Source organism: Pagrus pagrus, assembly GCF_965226575.1.
Source record: "Pagrus pagrus genome assembly, chromosome: 4".
NCBI classification, from domain to species: Eukaryota; Metazoa; Chordata; class Actinopteri; order Spariformes; family Sparidae; genus Pagrus; species Pagrus pagrus.
Genome location: NC_140188.1, coordinates 28,553,312 through 28,577,875, shown reverse-complemented (window position 1 = coordinate 28,577,875; position 24,564 = coordinate 28,553,312). Strand labels below are relative to the sequence as shown.

The window sequence follows — 24,564 nt, the reverse complement described above, 5'->3', positions numbered from 1 at the left end:
TCACGGCAACAACTGATAGCACCACCAAGAGTCAGGAAGTTTTAATGTTCTTAAAATTGTACAGTAGCTGTGATCAACAAACAAGGAGTAAGAAGCAATAGAAGAAATACAATATAGCTATAATATATCAGTAATGTAATGTATCAGGTCAACAATATAATGTATACACAATATATTTATTACTTCTCTTCAGCTACCTTTTTTACAAACATTTGACATGTAAGTGTAGAACAATAACTGGAGTAAATGATAGAGTTGTGTTGGGTAATGATAAATGCTGTCAAGTTGCTGGTAGATGGGGACTTGTTTTAAAACTGTGGCTGTCAAGCTAATAAATAATGAATCTAATTATATACAAGCTTTGTGATTAATTAATTGAAATTAATCGCATATACCAGAATTTGCTGTAAGCATTTAAAAAATATTTTAGTGCAAATGTGTTTTTGCAAATGAGTGAATAAATGAATATTTAGACATTCTAAACTTTAACAGGAGGTGATATTTTAAGTTTAAAGTAGTTCAATGGAAAATTCCTTGCGGCATGAACTGTACAAAACAGTGCTCCTGTCTACAGTTTCATCTGGGCATTTTTTGAAGCCCCACTCCAGCGTGTTTTGGTATTTCTATGATCTTTCCTGACAGTGTTTTATAATGTTGTGCTTGGACGACTTGGTTTCGCCATGTCTGCGTTTGCCACCAGGCAGCTGCCCTTCAAACATTCAGCGTGTCCACTCTGTCTCGCCAAGAGACTCTCTGGGAGCGAAGAGAGGCTCCGGAGGATAAGTATGGTCCATGACTAGCAGCAGCAGGCCGGACAGGAGGGACTGCAACAGCGGATAAGCTCAGTGTGTTTATTGGGGAAACTACAGGTCTCAATCCACATTATTAGCACCGCCGCTACGCACCGGAGGAGAAGCCAAAATGTAGAAACGGGTTGTGCGCTAATGTTTTTATCTTGGCAGCTACAGGGAAGGTTTCAGCTTAAAAACAGGGTGTGAATAATTATGCCGGACGAGTTGTAAGGAGCCTTTTATTTCAGTTATTTTCTATGAGGTGGGAAGAAACAAAGTACAAATACTTCACACATTTATTTTTCTGGCACCTTTTTACTTTTACTCCCTGCATTTGAAAACAAATATCAGTATTTTCTACACCTTACATTTTCAAAACAGGCTTGTTACTTTAGTTGTAATGCATTTGAGGGGAAATATTGATTATTTTTATTTTGCGTCATCGAACACAGCCTCCCCAACATTCACAGACATTACAAGGTTTCAACCTATCTGCACATATCACACATGGCAGACGCATCAAGACAAAACAACATAAAAGACGTAACAAGACGGAAACAGACTCGACCCTGGAGAAGAGGCGTGTAGTAATAATGGCTCAGGTTCAGTTAGCTTTGCACAGAATTGGCTGGTAGAAACGTCCTTCAGAGTCTATACAACGTCCAGAAAAGACGCATAAAAAACTTTCATTCTGGCTCCCCAGAGAACGTCTTTCAGACGTCTTGGATGTCCATAAATGATGTCTAAAAGATGTGATCTAGACCACTCTTTGCTCACTGGGATGGTTCAATGTCTAAAGCCCACAGGGTGTGTGTATGTGTGTGTTTGTGTGTATGTATGTGCTATATCCGGTGTATTTCCAATAAAAGGGGTCAGGGTGGCTCTGTTGCCAAAAATTGAGTTGCCACTGTATGAATGAGCCTGATTGTTAGCATTGCAGAACACCACTGGTTATACTGCACTAATGCAAAAGATTTATTTGTCAGACACTTGAACAGCTTTGTGAACATCACATCAAAAACCACATATGGTTTCAGGGTATTTGGGTAGAAGGAGGAGGAGGTGGAAGCCTCCGAGATGGCAAGTCTAATTTGCAGCAAGCATATCAAATCATACACAGAAAAAAAATGAAAGTGCCGAGGCTGAAACAAACAGCATCACATGCTTTAGCACAGAGGAGATTTTTCAAAAAGACTACACTTTCGCTTAAACAATATGTGCATGCACAAACACACTGAAAAACCATGAATAAACCAATTAAGAGGAGGATGAGGGATTAAGACCCTTTAAAGGTCAAAAGTAGACCGAGAAAAGCAGTGGAGAGGAAATATTATATTAGTTGCAGCAAAAATGACTGGTGTGTGTTGTTGTGTGTGTGCAGGTGTATTGAGGGATAACGCAGGAGCAGAAGAACTATGAAAACAAAACCTATTGTATAGAAAGAAGTGTAATTATAAATAAAAGTTGCTAAAAACAACTCAGTTGTGAGACGCGGTGAGAGTTAAAGGCTTTTTAATCGGTTTGCCACACATGAGTGAGACGGGAACAAAGCCTGAGGGACACTAATGCCCGGAAGAAAGTTTGACTATGTCACACGTTGATAAACTTACACAGTTGGTAGAAAAATGGGTTAGCTTCAATAGTTTTTGCATAAACATGTTAGTAACTGTTTGTTTGCTATTTCCTATAGTGAGAAGAGATTGGTGCTTTTCTCCTAATATTTAAAGGTGCTGTTTGTATGAAAAGTTGATTTTTGAGTCTCATTTCCAACTGGTCAAAAAATTGGGGGATTGTAGGACGGCTAGCTGACTACAAAAATGATCTCCATGAGCTGGTTGAAAGCACCGTCTCTACCAGTGATTTTAGTGTTTTCAGCAGTTGTAGTGTACCAACGACAGGTCAACGACGGACTTTCATCATATGGTCGCAGTTTGGCTAGATTTATCCAACAAAACTGGATAGGTTTAGGAAAAAACAGTGAATTGTTTTCAAATAAGTAGGATAGTACAGTAGCCAAACTACCGTACATATATACGTTACATACGTAACTTAAGTTACACTATGTACACTATGTATGCACTATGTTACTATGTTATGAAGTTTAAATAGCAGTAACTTTTAGTTTCACAGAACAGGATCATTGGTCTTCTGGGTAAAAGTCATGTTTGGCCCATCCTTCCATCCATCTTCCTTATGCAGACTTCATTGCTCTTCATGCTCCATCACCTGACTTCCTCCGTTGCTGCCATAACTATTGATGTGGCCACTAGAGGTTGCCACCTGACAACAAACGTAAATATGCCTGCTCAAGGAGGCAAAATGAACCTGTGTGAATGTTCCGAAACTTTCAGCCATCAGACCTCTGAGGGTGCATGCTCATGCCTTAACAGCTGGTTAGGTTACTGCTGTAGTAAGTCATCTGGTAAGCTGTGTATGCTAACATTCCTTAAACATTTTATGATATATTTGGGGTTTTGGAAAGGCTAAGAGAGAAAAAAGGCACCCAAACTGCTGTAAAAAGCTTGACAGGCTTGCTGTTCTGGGAGCTAAGCTATGATTGGTCAGTGTTTGACAGAGGGATGTAGCAAATAGTCAGTTTAAACTCTGCTAATATTATGCCCTTTACTTCCTCTGTATGGCCATTTAAAGAATGATGTCCATTCCACTGGGGCAAAGATAATCTACTGTCATGGTTGTGTTACAGCTGTTGTGACAGTAAAAGAAAAAAAGCTGACATAATTCCTGGGAAGTGTAGAGTTATGATTCATTTGTCCTATCTGTCCTCTGTATAAACACTGTCAGACTGTGCTGGTGACTCTCATGACGTGTTGTTGTCAACTGACTCAAGTCTTGTCTGACCCCAGTCTTGTGACCCACACGGACCTCCACTTTCCCAGCTCACATTTAATTCCCTCCCAGCTTTTCTGTAGTAACTGTTTGTCTCTGTGTTTGGGTGAAGTAACATCTTCAGACTTCTCACCAACTCACATAAACTATCCTCAAAAAGTTCTGCCATTTTTAAATCTTCTTCCTCTTGTCCTGTGGTCGTGTCTCGCTTGAACCATTGGCCACACTGCTACACTGCTCCCCACGACTACTGGAGGTACTACTCTGTTGGTCCATATCTGTTAGATTTCAGAAAACGTGCAGAAATACAGATGAAATGCAGAGTACAGACAAAAAAAGGCTCCATTTTTATCCATATGCATATGTAATGTTGAGCAATAGTTGAGTAAAATAATGTTTCATGTGGAGCACTGACCATCTTATTCTGATCATTTTACTTACAGTATTCGTCTTTACAAAAGAAAAGTTTTACGTAATGTTTTGTGTCTGTCTCAAACTGGCCTAGGGTTGTGTCAAGCAGGGCACACATGCAAGAGATTTACTTAAGAGTCATTTATTAAACAGAGGTCAAAAACAAATATTAAGACAACCCAAAAGATACATTTGTAGAGTGGATGCCAGCTGTAGGAAGGAGAGAGTGAAGGGCTGACAGCCAGCTTGTATACTCTGGCAGACAGAACAGGTGAGCTGAATCCAGCCGATGGCCCTACTCTGCCCACCAGGCTCTAGAAGGGAGAGGCCAGCTCAGTGGTCGTCACATCTGGGTTTACACGTTTCTTCTGTCGTCTGTAAAAACAGATGCAAATTGTTTAAACAAGACATCTTATGCCCATTTTCAGGTTCATTATTTTATTTTGGGTCACTATCAGAATAAGCTTACATGCTTTAATGCTCAAAAACAGATCAGTTTTCTCATACTGTCCCAAGCTGCGGCACTGTATTCCCCCCTCTGTTTCATGTTAATAAATTATGCAAATGTGTGACTTAATGTGATGATAAGAAGTCATGGAATTAAACGGGGGACTACTGACGAGAAGTTTCAGGATCAGTGTTTTCTGTGGGAGAGAGGAGCTTCTGTTGGTCTGAGCTTTTTAACTTTCAAGACCTTTTACAGAAAAAAATGACAAAAAAAAGCATTATAGGTCTCCTTTAAAGTGCATTTTTACTGTAAATCGACATCTCCACCATTAAGTAGAGGCTCGTAATTTAAAAACTAAATAAACTGCGTGTTTAGTAATAGAATAACTAGTAAGTAGCTTGAGTAGATGCACTTAGTTACTTTCCCCCACTGGAGAGCCAGCAGGGTAGGAAAAAAAAAAAAAAAAGCCTCTGTCCCTGACTACTGGAGAGCAGACAGACGTGCTGGAGGATGTCAGATGGATCTTCCATAGAAATCAAAAGAGGATTAGAAATAGTGAACTGTGGGGGCCTTTTCATCCAGCTGGACTGATCTGCCTTGTCAACACAGACCATGTGAAAAGGAGTAATCTGGGCCCAGAGCTCGACAGTCACAGCTGAGCAGCTCCTGTCAAAAAGGTGCAGGCCTACACACACACACACACACACACACACACACACACAGATGTAGGGCTGAATGGATTGTGGCAGCGTCACTGCTCCGGACTCTCCCTCTCATTGACCTCCATTCTCCAGTTACCACTCCAGGAATGTGCCCGTTCTGTTGTGCAACACGCTCCATCACTTTGTGTTTGAATGAGCTAATAGTTTATTGACTCTAGAAAGCTGAGTGTCCCTTATCATATTATGGTACGTTTGCTTAGCGTTAGTGGCTCTGAATGTGAATTTACTATTTATAAATATTTGTTGTAGACGCACATACTTGACACATTTAAACAACTTATAAAAGAGAAATGAGCATCAGTCCGTCCCGACACTTTGTTCTCAGCTGTCTGACTTGACATTCTGCAGGTGTGCTTTGTCCTGCATGGTGGGCCTATCCATCACACTTGAAGGCCTCAAGCAAGCAAGCTGTTGCACAGTCAAACCAAAGCCATTAACTTTTGTATTAGGGCTGCTGATGGATTGCATTAGCCTTAATATGGATGTGACAAACATGGTTTTGTGCATTAAACAGAAGAGAGAGTGGAGGAAGAGAAATATGTGGTTTATGTCGGTATATCTGAAGGCTGTAGTACTCGAAACTGTCAACAACACTTGTCTTGTACTTTTCCATCTCTCATATTTCAACTTGTACTCTTCTTAGTCACTGTTGACTTAGTCACTGCTCTCCCTACACCACCATAGTTTAATACCTTGAACACTTCATGAGATTATGTCTTTGCGGAGCAGCCCTCCAACACTGATTAGTTAAAGACTAATGGTCAGAGCTTCTGCAAGCACCTCTGTGTTTCCTCAAGCATTAGCTTCACGTTTGGATATAAATGTATGAACTGAAATTGTTTGAGCTTCATCTAAACCTTCATTTGTCAAGATGAGACTAGGAATCTTGGTGATGATGTCATGTAATGTAATGATGTAGTCCTGCTGTTTCCATTAGTCTTCCGGCATGCAGCGGGTGCTTTAGATCTGACTGTGATGTGTTCAGGGTGAGCGTCAACAACAAGGCTGAGGGTGCAATAGGGCCTCAAACACAGTCTTAGGTTTTAGTTCACAAGTGAAGCTGGATTTTAATCTTTTAAGTCTATTGGAAAGGAAAAGGTTCACAATTCTTAAAGCAACATTATGTTGAATTTGATATTTTGTGCGATTTGGCACCCCAGTTGGCAGCAGGGTGAATAGACCTTAACAGGTGTGGGTGTTGTATTTAAGAGCCTCTTCATACCCGATATTAACATCCGTCTCGGATGATCTGATCACAAATGGACAGCTCTCAGGCCGTCAGTTCACACCTGGCATTATAGTGCATCTTGAGTGACCGCTTGTGATCAGATCTCATTTTTCCACTCTATATGCAAATAATCATGTACATCAGTGGGACACTGGGAAACAATTTTCACACACAGAAAGAAAGAACTTTATATATAACATTAACTGAAATCACAAGAAATACAAATAATTTTTCATAGACAGCGCTTCACAAAGTTAATAAAGCTTCTTCCAACACAACAACTCACAAACTTAAATGATGTTTTATAGAGGTATAAGGGCGCACTCACACTAGGCCATCCGTACCGTGACCAAGCAAGTTTGACTCCCAAAGTCCAGTTTGTTTGACAAGTGTGAGCCCTCTGTACTGTGCTCAAGCATGGTACACTTCCTTGGCCCTGGCACGGCTGGAAGAGGTGTGCTTTGGCACAGTACGGTTGCTCTTGCAAGAGCATGAGCACGGTTGTGCAACGTGGACATGAAGTATAATCATGTGTATTAGGCCGCCTTGCATAATCAAGAAATCCAGGAACGTGAGAGGGCCTTCTGTGACCAAAACGACACAAAATAAGCCACCAAAAAATCAGTGAAGTTAGTCATGTTCTCTCTGTTATTCTCCTGTTATGTGAGTGCAGGGCAGCAGGGGATTGGGGAGGAGGAACAACTGTGCTTCAGCATGGTACGGAGCCACTGGGCCAAGTGTGAGTGCGCCCTAAGACCTCTCTACAGGTGAAGTAGCCAATATTGGTTACTGTTGGCTGTATTTGTTAAATTAGTCAATAAAATTGTCTTCTTTCATAAAATTAGTGTAAATGGAGAAATAAAAAAATGTCTGGAGGTAAGACATTTAGACATGGAAGCAGACAGGCGAGTACAATGATGCAATGACAAACTTACACTTTTTACATGAAAAGAAACATCTTAATGTATTGTATGTAATGCCAAATTTACTAGAAAGCACAAATGATTTAGAATTTGCCAAAGCAGTAGGGTATAAGTTTCTCCTCTCCAAACTGACTGACTGACTGAAATCAGTTGAAACAGACAGACAAACATTTGCTGTAAATATAAGCAGGTTAAAAAAGTCATCATCTGCATTACAGTGAACTGCGTGTGAATCACACAGCGTGTGTGTCATTGACTTTTTCCTGTCTCAAAGAGGACGTCAGTTGAGTTGGCGATGCGTCAATGTGGCACTGGACTCATGTTAGCATCCTGTTACTGTAACAACCAGCACATTCTGCACTGATTACATCCTTGTCAGGGATACATCAGTGTTTACACTACAAAAGATATGTAGTCGCGTGCATCCCAGACCACCTCAACAAGTGGTTTGAGTGATTGGATCATGGTGCATCTTGGTGGTTGTTTACAGCTGTCCACTTGTGACTGGGTCAACCAAGATGCATGCGAAGGTCTGAACAGGCTCTAAGGCCAAATCCCAATACACCCCTTACCTTTACCACTCAGCCATATCCCTAAATGTGAATGCGTCAAACAGAGGGGTAGGGCTAAGTAGTAGGGCTATATGTAAAAATGGTGTAAGGGGGTGTAAATTGGATGAATGCAATAATCATCAGTGTCTCTGTGAATTGCGCAACTCCAGTCATTTTCCATTGAGAGATAGTAAAGCTATTATGAGCTACAAGAATGTGAGCCCTTGCATAACCTTGAAGAGAACAGTTCAGTAACACCTGGGGTTAAACTACAAAGGCACTTTCAAACAGATTCACACAAAGCAGTGCTATTCTAATGATTAACCCACTCTATCCAACACACACACACATATTCTGCTGAAGTGAAAAAGATCTGTGCTGGCTCAAGTGTGTATTTTTGAAGAATTCCATCTCAGGTTGAACTCCCTCATGACGGCTATGTATAGGTTCCCTGTATTTGTTTCACTTCACTGCAAAAGAACATCAAACACTTCAGTTTCTCAGTGTCAAGTTTCTGAAGACAGATTGAATCAAGCGTGTGTTTGACCTCAGGAGGAGATAATCTTTGCTCGGGGCCAGCATTTAATATCTTAAGAGCTCGAAGTTTTCCCCAGCAGTGCAGCAGCAGCTCTGTGCCACTAATCCACTGTGGTTCCACCTCATGTCAATGTTGCTTTTCTGACTTTTGTTTCAAGGCATAATTTTTCAAATGTTATTGTATCATATTACAAAATGACAAGTATATGACATGTATACCAATGAATACACAGATGGTGTAATATATATATATTACACCATCTGTGTATTCATTGGTTCTCTATACAGCTTGATTTCATAATGCTATGTGGTCTGCCCAAGGGGGCTGAAATGTTCCCGCAAAAACAAAGGACGAATTTTGGCACAAAGAAAGCACGTCCGCCATTGCCGAACCAAAACAGGAAGAGGTATTGTTTTCCCCGGTCACTATCTTCAGGTAATGGTGGAACAACCTGAATAACTGTGGAAACTACATGGCAAAAGAAAAAGAACCCCGCTGATGGAGGAGGCAAAGAAGGTGAAAAGGGAGAGTGATTGAAACCGAGGTAAAACAAGAGTGAACAGGCGGGCACTGACTTGATGGAGAGCGCTGGTGCTGTGTCATACCTTCTTTGAAAGATAGAGAGAGCAGAGAGAGAGACAAAAAGAGGGCGTTGGAAAAAGACTGCCCTTCAACTGTTCGACTGTATATTCTCTTCATCTCTCTGACATATTCTACAGCGTATAGACATTAAAACTGTAGTGAAACACATGTGCTGCATGATGCCGATATGACTGTCCACTGACCAGGTCTATTTTTTCAGATAACCGCATGCGTGTCGTGGAAAAAATTGCCAAGACTCCGAATCTCTAGCCTTGTGTGACACGCACGGCTGCCCTAACCTGTTTACATGTACATGAAATGAAAAGCACGTTCTAGACGTTTGACCATGTACATGCTCCGCTCATATGTGTTCAGCCCTTTACTCTTTCAGATTGGGATTTCTAGATCAAATTGGAATTCTGATGGTTGTTTTTTTGCTTTGGACAGTAGCCAGGCTGTGAGTAGCCATGTTGCTAATGCTGTCTTTGTGACAGTGGCACCAACAGTAATACCATAGGGAGGGCAAAACTCATAGCACAACATTTAGGAGAAATCAAGGAGCTGTAGAATGAGCTTCAGAGAGCTGAATACATGCTGAGGTGAGCAGAGAGAAGTAGGCCTGTCCCTCCAGAGTGGAGGAATTACTTCAACAGATAGAGGAGGCAAAATGGGAGCTGGAGGAACTTAACAAAGAACATCCAGGCAGAGAAATCCCTGCAGGTCTGGGCAGAGACAGAAAAACGGGAGGCTGTGGAGATTGCTGTGACTTTCTTCCACAAACTGGAAGTCATGCAGAAGGTCTCAGATGAGTCTTCAGCTGAGAGCTGCCTGCTTTCAGTTAAGCTCAAATCTGAGAAAACCAGACAGACTCAACTCCATCATGAGATCCTGGAGCTGCAGCAAACACCTCAGGCAGAACAGAACCTGAGGAACCAGAGGCTGAAAACCTCAAGAATTTTGATATCAGAGGCCTTTCATAAAGAGTTTGACCTGCAGCTCTAGAAAGAGAGAGAAAATGAGGACGGAGGCAGAGAGGAGCAAACTGAAGGCTGTTAGAAACAGGGAGGCACTTCCAGAGATTGGAGGAGGCCTGCATGCTCACAGAGAAGCTTTCAGCTGAAAGCCAGAGGCTGGCTGACAAGCTGAAAAGGGAGGAAAAGATGCGTGAAGCTCTTGGAGACATCACAAAGCTCACTCAGATTCTGGATAAAGAATAGGTTTTGAGGAATCAATCCAACTACTGTACGTGCTGGAGGCCACTGAGATTGTGGAGGCTCTCCAAAAGATACTTGAAGGGCGTAGATGGCAATCCTCTGCCAGGACGAGGACTTCCTGCTGCAATGGGAGGAGCTTTTCACTTCGTGTCATAAAAAGAGGAAGGGAAAGAGCTGAGTCCACTGAGCACCAAGCAGCCTCTCAGATGGATGTTTACAACTAATGTACAACACTCTTTTCTGAAGAGTGACATATGTGAGGAAGAACTAACTAACAGTCAGGTTCTGAAAAGTCTGTTATTTGTTTATGAAGGAAGTCACCTCCAAACTTGTATTAAATCAAGTGAAAAGGCCACTCCTACGCTGAGATAATAATTTGTGTTGGTTTGTGTTAATTTGATTAAATACAACTTTATCTGCAATTATTCACAATGTGAGCACAATATGAACTTAAATACCTCAGTTCTTAAAACTAGAGGAAACAAACCAAACCAAAGATACTTTCCTTTTAATTCCATGCATGCTTCTTCCAAGAACATTACCCACAATGCAACTCAAACGCCAACAGTTTGGTCAGGGAATTGGAGTGTGTCTGGGGGACCTTAAGGACTTTGGTTAAGTTTTATTGACTCAATTAACAGCCTCTGTTTCGTGGGGCCCAGAAGACACCTGGGCCGGCCCAGAAGTGTTCTTCACATGTATATTATTTAGCCTATAATGAATTCAGTCATGTCATGGGAACGGTTTTTAAATCCACCCCAAAAAATACAGCCAACAAAAATTAATACATGAACCATTAAATTATCCACTCTAATAAAAAAAGACTATAAGAAGTTAATCATCAACATCCAGAGGTGTAGTAGTGGTTTAATCCACCTGGCCTCAGGTAACTCACCACAGATTTCATACTGACAGATATTTTGTCTTTTTTCCCACCTTGTTTCTTAAAAAACTGTTCAAAAACAAAAATGAAACGATGCTAAAATGTAAGAAACGTCTTCTCATGAAAAGCCATTCAAACCAACGCACAGAGCGTGAATCCCTGTGGTTTGATTGACAGCACTTCCAGATGGGAGGGTCGATTCCACTTCAAACCACTCAAGTCCCGCCTCACATCGTGAGTCTTGCTGGGGACTACAGGCTATAAAATGAAGGAACTTACTGTAACCAGGACGCATTCTGTAGCTGGAGTTCCCTTTGTGAACTCCCATACAGAGACTAAAGTCAACCCAATGCTTTAATCAGTGCGCACACAGAGAGATATCGCTGTCGGTTCCCTCTCACTTCCAAGCTGAAAAGATTTCATCAAGTCGCCGGGTAGAGACGGAGCCGAGCCATGGCAGGGGACGGCTCAGACCAGCGGGCGCTGCAGTATGAGCAAACTCTGGTAAGTTTGACTTGTTGCCGCTCTGAACTTTGTTCACTGGACACAGTACGTGCAGTCCTCTTGCATTTAGAGGCAAGCCAGACTCCACTGACAAACCTTTCAACTTACAGCTGTCTGCTTTGCTGTCTGCATCTGGTCCTAGCTACATGATAGCAAGCAGGGAGAGCGAACCGTGGTCAAAAGTGATCATTTAAATGAAATAAATGCATTCTGGTGCAATATGTGTGTGCCGAATAAAGCAGTGTGTCTCTGTGATTCGGGAAGTTTCTGCCGGAGTGTCTGTGTGAGCAGACAACCACGGGTCGTATAAAAGTTGTCAGATTTTAAACGGAGTTCCTGTACACTCACGTGAAAGTGACAGAGGTTTGTGGTGTCGGAAGCCGCCGTGTATGGCTTATGTGTGTTTAAGTCCTTAACTGTCCGCTTGTGTACTTGTCAAGCGACATAACTAAGGACACGTTTTCTAAATGTCTAAACATCACACACTGAGTGTCTTTAGCTACTAGTTAGCTTTACAACAGGGGAGCTAGTAAAGGGGCTTACTGACAAAACATCTGACGTGCCTGTCCCGGTCCAGGTAGTCTTCTCTCCTGCATGTCCAAACTACCTTTGCAAAATTCAATGCGCTTAAAGAAAGTCGCGTTTATTGTCGGAAGTGCATATTAGAAATTGGCTTAATGCCTATTTTGAATTTAAAAAATGTTCCCTATAATTCGGCATGGGAATTATTTAATCAAGCATTCATTCATATATGTGAAATATCAGCTTTATAACACAGCGTCTTGGTCTAACCAAAGGACAGTGTGGTGGGCGGCAGCGAGCAGAGTGTGGTTTTGAAGGTTGGAATTTTATCAAACAAAGTGCCTGGTGCTTGAAAGATTAGCCAAATCCACAAACAACTCATAATGATTAATACATGGCTGGATTAATGTTTTGTGAGATATGCATTTTTGTCTTCAAGCAAATTTACTCCCCTCACAGATTTTTGAATGGGATTTTGCTTCATTATATATCCAGAACCATGATTTGGTAAATGATTCTGATCTGTCTGCCATCGTAAATGCAACCCATATTATATGCAAGAGGATGATGTCATCTTTACACAAACAGCACAGTAGTCATGGGCATTACTCTATGTGTGAGGGGCTCAGTATGTCTAGGCTGCATTGATATCAGTCAGTACCATCCAACAATAGATCAATTCATTGTTATTCATCAGCCTGAATGCTTGGAAATGCTTCTGTTTACGTGCACATGCACAATGTGTAGTAACATGAGATACATCTAACAGTTGTGCAGGCTCACTGCTATGCCGGTTAACCTTTATAGAGGGTCTCTAAGTGTGAACAGTGATTAAATTTGAGCTTAGACTTTATGAGTTACTGTACGCCTCATATCCATGACATAAGGTAGTTGACTTTTTAGCTTGCATAACAAGCAAGTAGTTGTTGGGATTTCTAGGTGGTGTGCACACAGTTCAGAAGATGAGTCCGCTGAGTGAGTGGTTTGATATTAGACCTGTTGCATACAGCAGGGGGCTCTCAAACATTTGCACGGGGCAGGCCCTCAAACAGTTTTGTCACTGTTGTCATTGGGATCTGCAAGGACTGGTTTAAATTGATAGTCAGCAATAAATTGTTTGAGAGATAACAGTAGTGAGGTAGAAAGAAAAAAGACATTGTTTAAAGACATTACACTATTCATCATTTTGCTCCTCCTAAAGTACCCCCTGAGGTATTGTAAATACCACTTTGAGGAGCATGGATCTTAAGTGTGCCCCATGGGATGGTCAAGTTTGGTGTGTAAGAGGCCAAGTGCTGTGTGTGTAAGTGTCTAGTTGAACTTTTCCTGACAAACTTCTGTCAAGCCTAAAGAATCTGCTATTTGAAGAGACTAGTTTTATAGGCCAACTGGACCCATTCAGTGGCAGCGAGGCTTTAAATTAAGAAGAGCCACAACTGTAACACTACTTTGGGCCTCTGTTTCCTTTTCTTGAAAAAGTTTCTTTGTAAAGAGAGCTCCCCCCCCCGCCTCCCTTCCCTGCCTCTCTGTGTGCTGTTAATCTGTGTGTGTGTGTGTGTTTGTGTGAGAGATTACACAACGTGCGACCCGCTGATTCAGCGCTGGACGCTCTATCACCCTGGCGGGGTCTCGTGCTTGCCCCCCCGGCTCTCTGACAGGAACGTGCCGGCAAAAAATCCACTCGCACCACCTTTTCTGTTAATCTCAGCTCTCCCTGCTGTGCTTGGATGATTGTTATATGAACAAAATTGGGAGAGCATTGAAATAGAATGAAATAAAAATAGCTCCAGTGTGAGAATAACCTCTTTTAACATAAATGAGTTCTCTCTGCCCCCCATCTCCTCGCCGTGGGTTGTAGTAACATGGTGTCTTTGTGTGATATTGGCAGTCATGGTGGTTGTGTGGGTTTGTTGTGGGCAGTGGATGCTCAAAGAGGCCAGTGTAGTTTGGCTGTGAGAGCAGCTGAAAGGCTGGCTACAGAAATGTTGGCAGGGCCATGAGTAAGGAGCACTCGCAAGATAAAACCAGCCTCAACATATTGTCCGTTAACATCAGACTGATGCATCCGTTTGTGTTTGTGTAAAGCTTTTTAGTTGGTTTATGCTTGAATCTGAAGTCACATTTGTGCCTGTTAAAGTAGGATATAATGAACACGATGCTGTTTGAGAATTTATGATGAATTACATAAAATATATATAAAATGTGCCTTTATACCTCTATGCTGCACTGCAAAGTTTATTAGAGGCTACAGAAGTCACATGTTTTTTTATAATAATTTTCCTGGGTTTCAGTGTCCCATGATCATCTAAAAGCCGTTTCAGAGGCTTTTTCAAGATTAAAAGATCAAATAATTTCGGAATCAGATTTTTTGGCATTGAAACGGTTTGATTTTAAGGGCCCAAAATATCAGCAAACAGCAACCACATTCAAAAAATATTAATATTGCCTTTCAACAATGAATGTCCTAGCCTGTGCAGTTCAGTAATAACCCTGAAGAGTCTTAAAAGGTACCATTCAGACCTTAAAACACTGTTCACGGTCACCACAGACCATAGTCCCTTGCAGACGATAAGTGTGTGAACAAATGATTACATGTGACTGCTGAAAGAAAAATTGTCCAAAACATCGAAATTGATAATATATTTTTTGACAACTGTAGGCATCAGTTTTAGTGGTGATTTAAGGTCATGAACTCAGCGTCATGCAGACTGACACGTTGGGGTTATGTTTTATTTAACATTCTGTCCTCATGTCATTAAATAATAAATGGATCGTCTGGTGATCAAAGGTAAAGTTTTATTAGATGGTGGACAATAAAGGTACTTGTGACTGATGCCGGTTAGAGGCTAATATTTATGACATTTTATGTTGCGTGGTAGTTTTCCCTAAGCAATGAAACCCAATGCTGTAAGCAAAGTCCTGAAAGGGAAGTCATGCCATCTTTGCAACATCCCCAGGTAGTTATTTCGGGCTCACAAGACTGGGCGTTTATCTAAATGAATGGGAAGAGAGACACACTTCACTTTCAGTGGTCACCAAGAAATAAAAACTGCATGTATAGAATCACCGATCCTCAAGTCTGATTAAAAAAACGCTATAAACGTTTGGTGACTTTGCCCCAAAATAAGGTTTAAAACCCCATATCACCACAGGTTATACTTCTCATGCACATGTGCATGGTTTCACAACACTAGCTTATTTCAGATGAATTTATGATGAAACAGAGCAACATCATTTAGAGCACATTTGCTTGAATATTGTTTTTTTCTGCAGCAATATACAGGCTTTATAGTCTGATGCCCTTTAAACTTCACATTTTCTCTACTCTCATTCTGAACCACTAAGTCATTATGAACCAAACTCCGACCAGAAACACCTTTTCTTGCTTAACGTTATCCTGTCATCTTTTGCAATATTTCTTTTTTAGTGTATGATGGTCACAGACAGTCAAGAGATGACCAATTCCTCCAACTATTGGTTGCAGGGGAAACTCTCTCAACGTAATGTAAATTAATCCAATGTTAAAAAAAACAAGAAAAACAAACGGGAATAATAGCCTTAATGTGCTCACTCATAAGGTTAACGTTACATGGCAGAGTGAAACTATGATCAGTAAGAGTGACATGCATTTGTTGCAGAAGAGTAAAGGATGGGGATGTTAACGTTACGTTATTCATTAAGGCTGGATTGACGTCATGGTGCGGTGGCCAATCACATAAGCTGGCGATCAGACCAGGAGCATGAATGAGTAGAACCACAGTGTAGTGCAGGAGTTCTCAAACTCAAAGGTCAAAGGTCCGCATCTGATTTTCATTTAAGGTCACGGGTCCGGAACAATTGGCAATAACAAAATAACATTTAATTTTCAATGAATTAATGTTGCATCTTTTGTCTTTAGTAATTAATTATTTTAAAACGCTGCAGTAAAACAACCTGAACATCACAGGCTACTTGAGTTTTAACAATTTGCTGGGATTTTTTTTGATAGAATTTTTAAAACCTATCTGAAATAAATGGGATATAATTATTATTATTGTTGTTGTTATTATTATTATTATTATTATTATTAGTCTGATTATTAAAGGTGCTGTAATGAAAGAAGAAAGTTCTAACAGATGTAGGCCGATGTGTTTCAACTAAGGAAAATGAAAAAACATTTTAAACATCCTTCATGGCCATTTGAGAACAGATTTCTGAGTTTATAAAGCACACCATGACTTCCTGGTTGGCACACCTTTTGGCGTATGAAGCAATGTAGATTTCACAGTTTAAGATGTGCTCCTGAATGCACCACGAAGGCCCTCTGAGTGTGTCAAACTCCATCAGGAGAGGAAAGACGCAGAGATTAATTCATGGAGATGAATGATGGTTTTTTATAAAGTGGACTTTCGGTACATACCGTCAGTGTGACAGAGAGCCTTATGACATTTACTCACCAAACAGAAAACACACCCACATTTGGAACTTGGTGGACTTGTTTCTGACTTGGACTTATTCTTATAACTACACTGCCACACAAGCCTGCGACGTCTTGCTGCTCTTAAAATGGCACTGCAGCAAGTAAAGATGTAATATGTGAGAATTCTGCATTAAAATGTCTATAACAACTAGACCTGTGATTTTGTTGAGTTGTGTACTTACATTATTGCATTACAGTTCAATAACAGTTCAATAACACCCAACAATGGAGGTCACATCTGCGGATTGCAGCTGTAGTCAGGCTGATAAGCAGGAGTGAAGATAGATGCACTTTTAATCCACGAACCTAAAAAATAACCTCTGAGCTCTCCTCCAGTTTGTAAACGAGTTTGGATCAGTATACAATCCAATTTGACTCCAGTTGTTTATTCCTCTAGATGATGTGGCTCTACACCCTATTCTCTGTCCAGAGCTGGCAGCCCAGCCCTCCCCACATAACACTCTGATAGAGAGAGACCCCTAGTGGCAGAAATTACATATTGTGTGTTTAAGATCATGGTGGGTGCTACTCAGCCTGCAAAAACAGGTGTATAGTGTCTTCTGTGGCTCTAGAAGGAGCTGTCCCAAGTGTGCCTGATGACATCATCAGTTACTAACATTTTAAAATCTAACAGTATTCAATTTAACTATTGCAGAAGACTAAGAAAACCAGCACATATTTACATTTAAAGTTGTTGATTAAAATTGTTGCTGATGAATTTGTCTGTCAATCGACGTATGATCCATGACCCGTACATGATTAAAAGTAGGGCTGCGCAATGTATCATTTCAGCAATGACATTGCAACATGCACATGCACAATAGTCTCATCGCAGGATATGCAATGTCAGCAAAAGAACTCAAACACTTCATGCTACAGCTTTTTTGCTGCTTGATACAAGTTCTCATTGTCCATAATCTAATCTATAAGAGAAGTCTAATCACATGATTTAGTCTGATTTAAGGGTTCTTGGATGCATGGGAGTTTGTTTGTTGTGAGTAACATGCACAGTGAACCCCAGCCATTCTTGATAATGTTTTCAAAGAAAGCAGGGCCTGCTTTGGTTGTTTGATATAATGCACTCCCCTACAAAACCATCCTGATCATTCTAGAGTGATTAACTCTCTCCAAATAGAGCTATTCAAATTATCTATCAAATTTATCTTATCAAATTAAGTTTCCTGTTTTTTTTTCTTTTTTTGTATCACATTATCTATCCTTTGTTGCCATTCTTCTCTTGATACAGTTTAGTGAGCCCCCCACAGTACGGCCTCAGTAGGGCTGCGGCTAACTATTGTGTACATTATCGAATAATCTACTGATAATTTTCATGATTAAAAGTTTTACAAAATGTTGAACCATCAAATGTTTGACATTTTTTGCATGAACAATGACGTAAACCATTAATTGTTTAGTAAAATAGTTGGCAACTAATTTTGTTTTGATTGACTTGTTGATTAATGGACTATTAATCGTTGCAGCTCTATGTAGAAGTCCAATGCTTAATCACTGAAGTGTCCGTTCTTAAAGCTTTGGCATTTTATTTCTTGTTTCTCATTCTCATGTGAGCTGGGCTAACCTGATTAGCATGGTTTAGCTGACAACAATAACACCCTTCCAAAGCTCTCTGGGTGGAGCACATACATTACAATAAGATGTGTGTGCATGCCAATATGTAGGAAGTAATGGCACAATTAGACGAAAACCAAACCAATACAAACTGCACACAGAAACAAATGTCCTGTGCTATAAAGTGGAAGAGGATTCTGTTGATCATTTGGTGGCTTGTATTGGCAGTGATGCCTGAACCTGAGGTGATGCAGGCCAGGATGGTGTATTTTCCTGATTTATGTGGAAACGCATGGCCCCAACATCAGCTTGAGCTAATCGTCTCTGAGATTATGAGACATTTTGAAAATTGGTGATTGTGGATGTACAGTATGTCCTGAATGTGTGTGGGAGCCAGGGGTATTGTTCTGACTCTTGGATGGCATCGTTATGCTCGTGTCATTGCGCCCATGATGCCCCGTCATTCCTCGGAGTCTTGATTCGTTACCTTTTATGTTCCTCCTCTTCATCCTATCCCTGGTGGACAGACCGCTGATTGTCACGCCTCGCCTTTTTGTCTCACCCTGACTTGTTATTGTTATTACCAGATCATATGAATGTGCTGGGTAATGGTGTGTATGTGTATAAGGTGAGATGATCTGTCTGAAGGGATTGTGTCCAGCTGTCCCAGAGCTTGTGATTGTTTGGCAACATTGCCTGTGTCCCATACTTGCTTGTTTTATGTTTATAGTGCATAGATGTTTCACTGCTCCGATAAGAGGCACAAGGTGAAAGATAAGGTGACCAGCAAACACTTAGTCAAAGGATAACCACTGATCTGAATGTGTCTATATTTGTTTCCCATTGTGACACTTAGAAGCTGTAAAAACATTTAATATCCATGTTGACTTCCTCAGTGGCTGTATAAGAAGCTGTATTAGAAGCCTTTACATGAGAGAAGTGTTCACTGGTCGGTACAGGCTTTTTTATTTGAAAGGCGTTCTGGTCAGGCATGTTTCTCTTTTTGCAGGATTTCTGTTTTATGACCAGGAATGTGTTAATATTCAAATAATAACTACTGACTTTTTGAACAAAGCAACAGGGAAGTGAAAGTGTCAGTTAGAGAAGCATGGAAACTTAATAATTTGTGTGTGTGTGTGTGTGTGTGTGTGTGTGTTGCAGCCATCTGTCTTGCTGTGACACAGGGTAATTTGTAAGCCCATGTTATTCGCCGTGCTGTGGTAATTAGGCTTTATGTAGTCGCACCCGTGTCCGTTTGATGTCTGCTTGTTTGCAGCCGTAGTGGAAATTTCCTTTTACTTGCCCTCTCCACTTCTTTCTTTCACCATCACTCCATCACGCTTTGTGGATAAAGTCTTTCTTTTTTTATTTACTTGTTTTTGCAAGACAGGTCAACAGCTCCTTGACTCCGTCTTTTAGTGTGTGGAGAAAGGGGTGCTTGCATAACATTTGGTCAGAGCTGAGTCAGAGCTGAGATGTGACTGGCTTTTGCTGAAGATAAGGATCAAAAGCCTTCAACATTTTTTGTCTCTGCTGTGAAAAAGATCAACCTTTGTTTTATGCCAAAAAGCCAAGCCAAAATGACCTAATCACCTTTATTTACTCTCTGGACAAACAGCAATGATGGATCTCCTCAGTCAGGACTTGGAGCTTGAGTTGTAAACACAAACATTTGCACAAAAGCAAAAGAATTAAGCCTCTAAATGAGGAACTGTTTGTAATAACTGTGAATTTGGCAAACACTCCACAAGACGGAACAAAAGTTGTCTGTAGGTAAAACCAAAGGAGGAATGTGTTTGTGTGACCAGCTCTTTGTTCTAAGATGCATTGATCAAACAGGCTTGTGCGGTGTTGATGATTAACCTCTGAGAGAGGGAAGAAGGGAAGGAGAGAATCAACAGTTGAGCTGGATTCAAGTGTTGAGGCGTAGCTCTTGATTAGTGCCATTCAATTATTTCTTCCCCCTCTTGTGTTCTTAACATATATGGATTAGAGATCAGATGGAAAATGGAGATCTAAAGCGAGACAGTGGTTGATCACTATTCAGCCATGCTATGTCAATAAGGGGTTTAAATAAGAGAGTACCTTGGATAAAACATGAAAAACACGAAAGTAGTGAAGTAAATGAAGTGTGTAGATTCATCTTATTCTGTCAAGCCAAAATGAAAAACCCACCGAACTGTAGAGCTGCAGTGATTAATCAGTAGTTAGTTAGTAGTTATTCAATTAATAGCCCCTAGCCATTTTCAAGAGGTGATGGTATGGATAAGTGGTAAACAACACCAACACTCCTCCCATGGTCCGAGCTCCCATCCCAGGCAGAGCTCTGTTAGCTGCACGGTTAACTGAGCTTGCTTGCTAACCAGGGGTGTCGTAGCCACGGCAGAATGCATGTTCTTGGCTGTCCTCCTGTGTCCACACCCCCAAGGTGACCTGGTCGTCCGCAGTACAACCAGAGAGAGGGAGGCGGGTCATAGGGGGCCACTTCTTACATATTGTGGCTTTTTTAATTCATTAGTTGACAGATGATTAATTGTTTCAGCTCTATTCTTCATCTACATACTGATGGGAAATCTCACACATCCATCACTTCCAAGTCAAGTGAAAACAGCAACACATTTGCATACTGATTTGTTGAAAAATAAACCAATGTAAATGATGCAGAAAAGATGAGGTGATTTTTGACTGCTTTTTACTGTAAAACATATGAATTTTTAATTTGACTTAGCTGCTTTTCTTTTCCATGTTTGAAAGACATGAACATGTGTTTGATTTCCAATACCAAACTTATAAGCAGGATGATGGAGTAATTCACAATGCAGATGGAGACTTCTGTCTTAAGTTACTGTAATATCATATAGTGCTATAGTTTAGAGAAATTATCCTCCGTTAACTCTCCATTAGAGGATGAAAGTTCTCCTTCCATTAAGAGTCACACATTTTTCTTTCAAAGAGGAACTCCACACTAAATGATGTTTTCCCCCACTGTAGTATACACACAATCACACAGATTATTGTTGTCATATGATAAAAAACGACATTGAACACGATGACATGTATTCCTCTGCTCTGGCCATCAACGCAACACCGATAACTGTGCTACATTCAGAGCTGAACAAGATATTTTGGCCCTCAATGTTAACATGAGGGCTCCTTCTATATAATGAAACTCCCCCATAGCCACACACACACACACACACACACACACACACACACACGTTGTTATAACAGTGATGTAAATAACATCAAGAGAAAATTTTATTCACATCGGCAAATATTTTCCAGCTTTTCCTGTGCTGGCTATCTTTTCAAAAACATGTTGACGAACGTTTCAATGCATGACTCGGCTGCCAGTCACAATCTAAAGACACCCACACAGCAGAATGTATGGTGCTGTCACAGAGCTGAGAATGAAATTAATAAACCAAATGAATATTTTCATTGTATTAACACCTTGGATCACTGTTGGCAACGAGAATTTAAAACTTTCACTTATGACATGACATATGACATTTCTTCCAGTTTTTAAACAAGGAATAAATCATGAATTTTACAAATACAGTAGTGTGCCAAGTGTTTGCTGTTGCCACCCACATCCACACTTCACTTTTGACTTTCTGTCTTCCCATCCACATTCTTTCTTGAAAGGAAAGAAGGTCTGAGATGCAACAGCATTTCCATTTATATTGGCTACTCTGTGAACATCCCTGTCTTTTGTTATTTCATACTTTCAATGCATAAAATGTACAGAGGCGGCTGAACGATAAGCTTTTCTTACTTTTTGCAATGGATATGGACATATGTACAGAAAAGGGTAATAAAAGCTGAACATGGCAGCCCTTCAAGTGGCTATCACTACACGGTATAACCACTTATCTGACTGAATCCTGCTCAGACATTTTTTCTACTCACAAGCCGCTGAAATCTTTCCCCCTGCCTTCCTCGCTGCTTGTCTTATAGCAATCATAGTGAAATAAATGACTATAAGTCACTTTTCTCTTGTCACCGTGTGTGTGAGTTCACTGTTCCTCTTTCTGTATGAGCTCAGCTGGTTCAAACAAATGGACAGTCTGGACCAAAACAGCTAAGTCACCTTGAGTAGCCATGACCTACAAAGTCAGAGTTGACACATCAGCGGATGTACAGTTCACTATCAGCTGGGGAGATTTTCCATGTTTAGCTGCTATTACCAGAAACACCTTTCTGATAAGTGATCTTGTTGATGTATCAACTACATGTCATTTAAGAAGATCTAGACGCATGAATAAATACGCAGTCACCTTTACCTGAGCTGTTGTAAAGCTTCCACTGTGCAGCTGTCTTATGTTTGAATGCCCTTCACCTTGTATGGATGATGTGCCTGCATAATGCTGATGATGCTTAAAGAGCTGTTCAAGTGTCTCTGTCTAATTGTTTACAAGGCTTTGTGTGCGTGTCTTTCTCTGCCCTTTAATAAGTAGAAAGCTTAGTAATCAATAATGTGGTGCTGCAGACAGAGGGCCAGTGGCAGCAAAACTAAAGACTCAGTATACTGTACCTGGTTATTTTCTATTGTAGTATATCCTATCATATTAAAGCCCCTTTTTTCTATGTTGTGCCATTTGTTTTTTCTTTTATCATTGAATTTCTTTCATAGAAGGAGAATGTTATCCTAAGGGTGTTATTAATAACATTCAGCATTAAATGTGCCATTCCATCTGGGCATGTGGCATTTGTTGTACTAGATAACGTTGCCAACACTAGCTAACATTAACATTACAACATTTTCGACAAACTGGCAAATACCAAGAGTCTCAATTGCTGACGAAACACAGATACCACGTGATACCTAGGGTGTTATAATACTGGCTCACAAGCCTTGTTAGAAGCTGGAGCTTACACAGTGACAAATATGAAACAATCATTTTGGACCTGATGATTAAAAATCTTAATAATAATCTTTTTTATTTAAGTTATTTATTTTAACAATATTAAATATTGGTCTGGAGCTCTGACTGTTAGTCCAAATGGTTTTTTAGCATTTTTCATAAAACAATTTTAATAATGGTCATTCCATACCAACTCACCTAAAAAAAATCATGCCAAATTCATGTCAAAAGTGTGTTCTGAAAGGTTAGTTTCTTAGCTCAGTGTGAACATTATTTTTTACGATTTCTAAGATATATATATTTTGTCCAGATGCACAGAACAAGATGACATCACCAATATACAGCAAACCGATCCACTACAAGCTGTAACTTGCAAATTTCCTGAACCCAATGAAAAGCAGGCTCAATAGGTATCACACAAAGATAAAAAGCCTTCAGGTCAAAACAGTACAAATATGCACCTATTAAATAAAACCAATGAATGTGATATTACAGCAAGTGAAAAAGTAGGAAGAATGAGCTATTTTCTAAAAATTGCAAATGATGGAGTAATGTAACATCTTTTAAAAAAATGTTTTATATATAAGCCATGAATATTAATGCCATCTACAAGTGGGTTTTTCAGCTCCAGAGCTGTATTTAGCAATATCTGTGGCACTCATTTTTTTAATGCAGGACCAAATAACTTCTAGATGTGGTAGAACTATATTAATACAGCACAATCAAAATGTGGTGGCAAGAAAGACAGAAAAGCTAGTGGAGATATGGATTTTTGAAAATGAAAGTTTCTTTGTTCAATTAAAAAATATTTATTGTTATTAATTGTATTACTATAAACATTCTGTGAATACCATTTAAATGAATACATGTGGCCAAATATCCTTCCAGGGTATATCCTTATCCAGGGTTTCTTGGATGTTCAGGACAAATTTCCAACCAATACAGTGAAAAAATATGTGATTTGTGAGGCTTAGAGCTAAAGTATTTGGAGTACAGCTTTAGGATTTTGCAAGGTCCCATGAATTTAATATAAGTTTTTACATGAATATTTTTGAGAAAATCCATAACACTAACTGAGAAAGTGAATCCTGGGTGAGTTGGTATGAAATGACCGTTCCCCTGTAGAGTTTCAATGCTTTTCAGAAGCTATTCCATCCTGATAAATACACATTTCTGAAAAATTCAATGAAATCTCATGATTTTTTCACCCTTATTTGTATAACTTTACTTAACATACAGTTCAGTGACTCAGTTAGTATTGGGTGACTGAAGGAATAAACTGGGTGACTGTTGCTCATGCAATTGTTTGTCACAGCAAAAAGGTGACATGGTGTGATGTGGATCCCTTCCTCTTCAGGCCAGCTCAGTACAGCTGTCTGTATCATCGTCATGTTGTGGTTTGACAGGATGATCTCTGGTGTAGTCAGTCCTTATCTGCTGTCACTACAGATCTTCCACATTGTGGCTGACTGCCTCAGTGTTTCTGCACCCATACTGTGTCATC

General features: G+C 40.2%; 1 protein-coding gene across 11 annotated transcripts in view; it reads left to right on the top strand.

Annotated features, from left to right (window-relative positions):
* LOC311256394 (chloride channel protein 2-like) overlaps positions 1-24,564 on the top strand; it is a 206,819-nt gene that overhangs the window by 18,966 nt on the left and 163,289 nt on the right. For 8 of the 11 annotated variants that reach the window (XM_084351433.1, XM_084351430.1, XM_084351428.1 and 5 more), the window contains exon 1: positions 11,389-11,642. The exons of 1 other annotated variant lie outside the window; for it this stretch is intronic. In XM_084351433.1, the coding sequence (XP_084207559.1) occupies positions 11,592-11,642 (51 nt within the window). In that variant the 5' untranslated portion in view covers positions 11,389-11,591. Of the gene's footprint in view, positions 1-11,388; positions 11,643-24,564 lie in introns of those variants that run through there. 2 more of the 11 variants (XM_084351424.1, XM_084351432.1) reach the window with 1 other exon arrangement.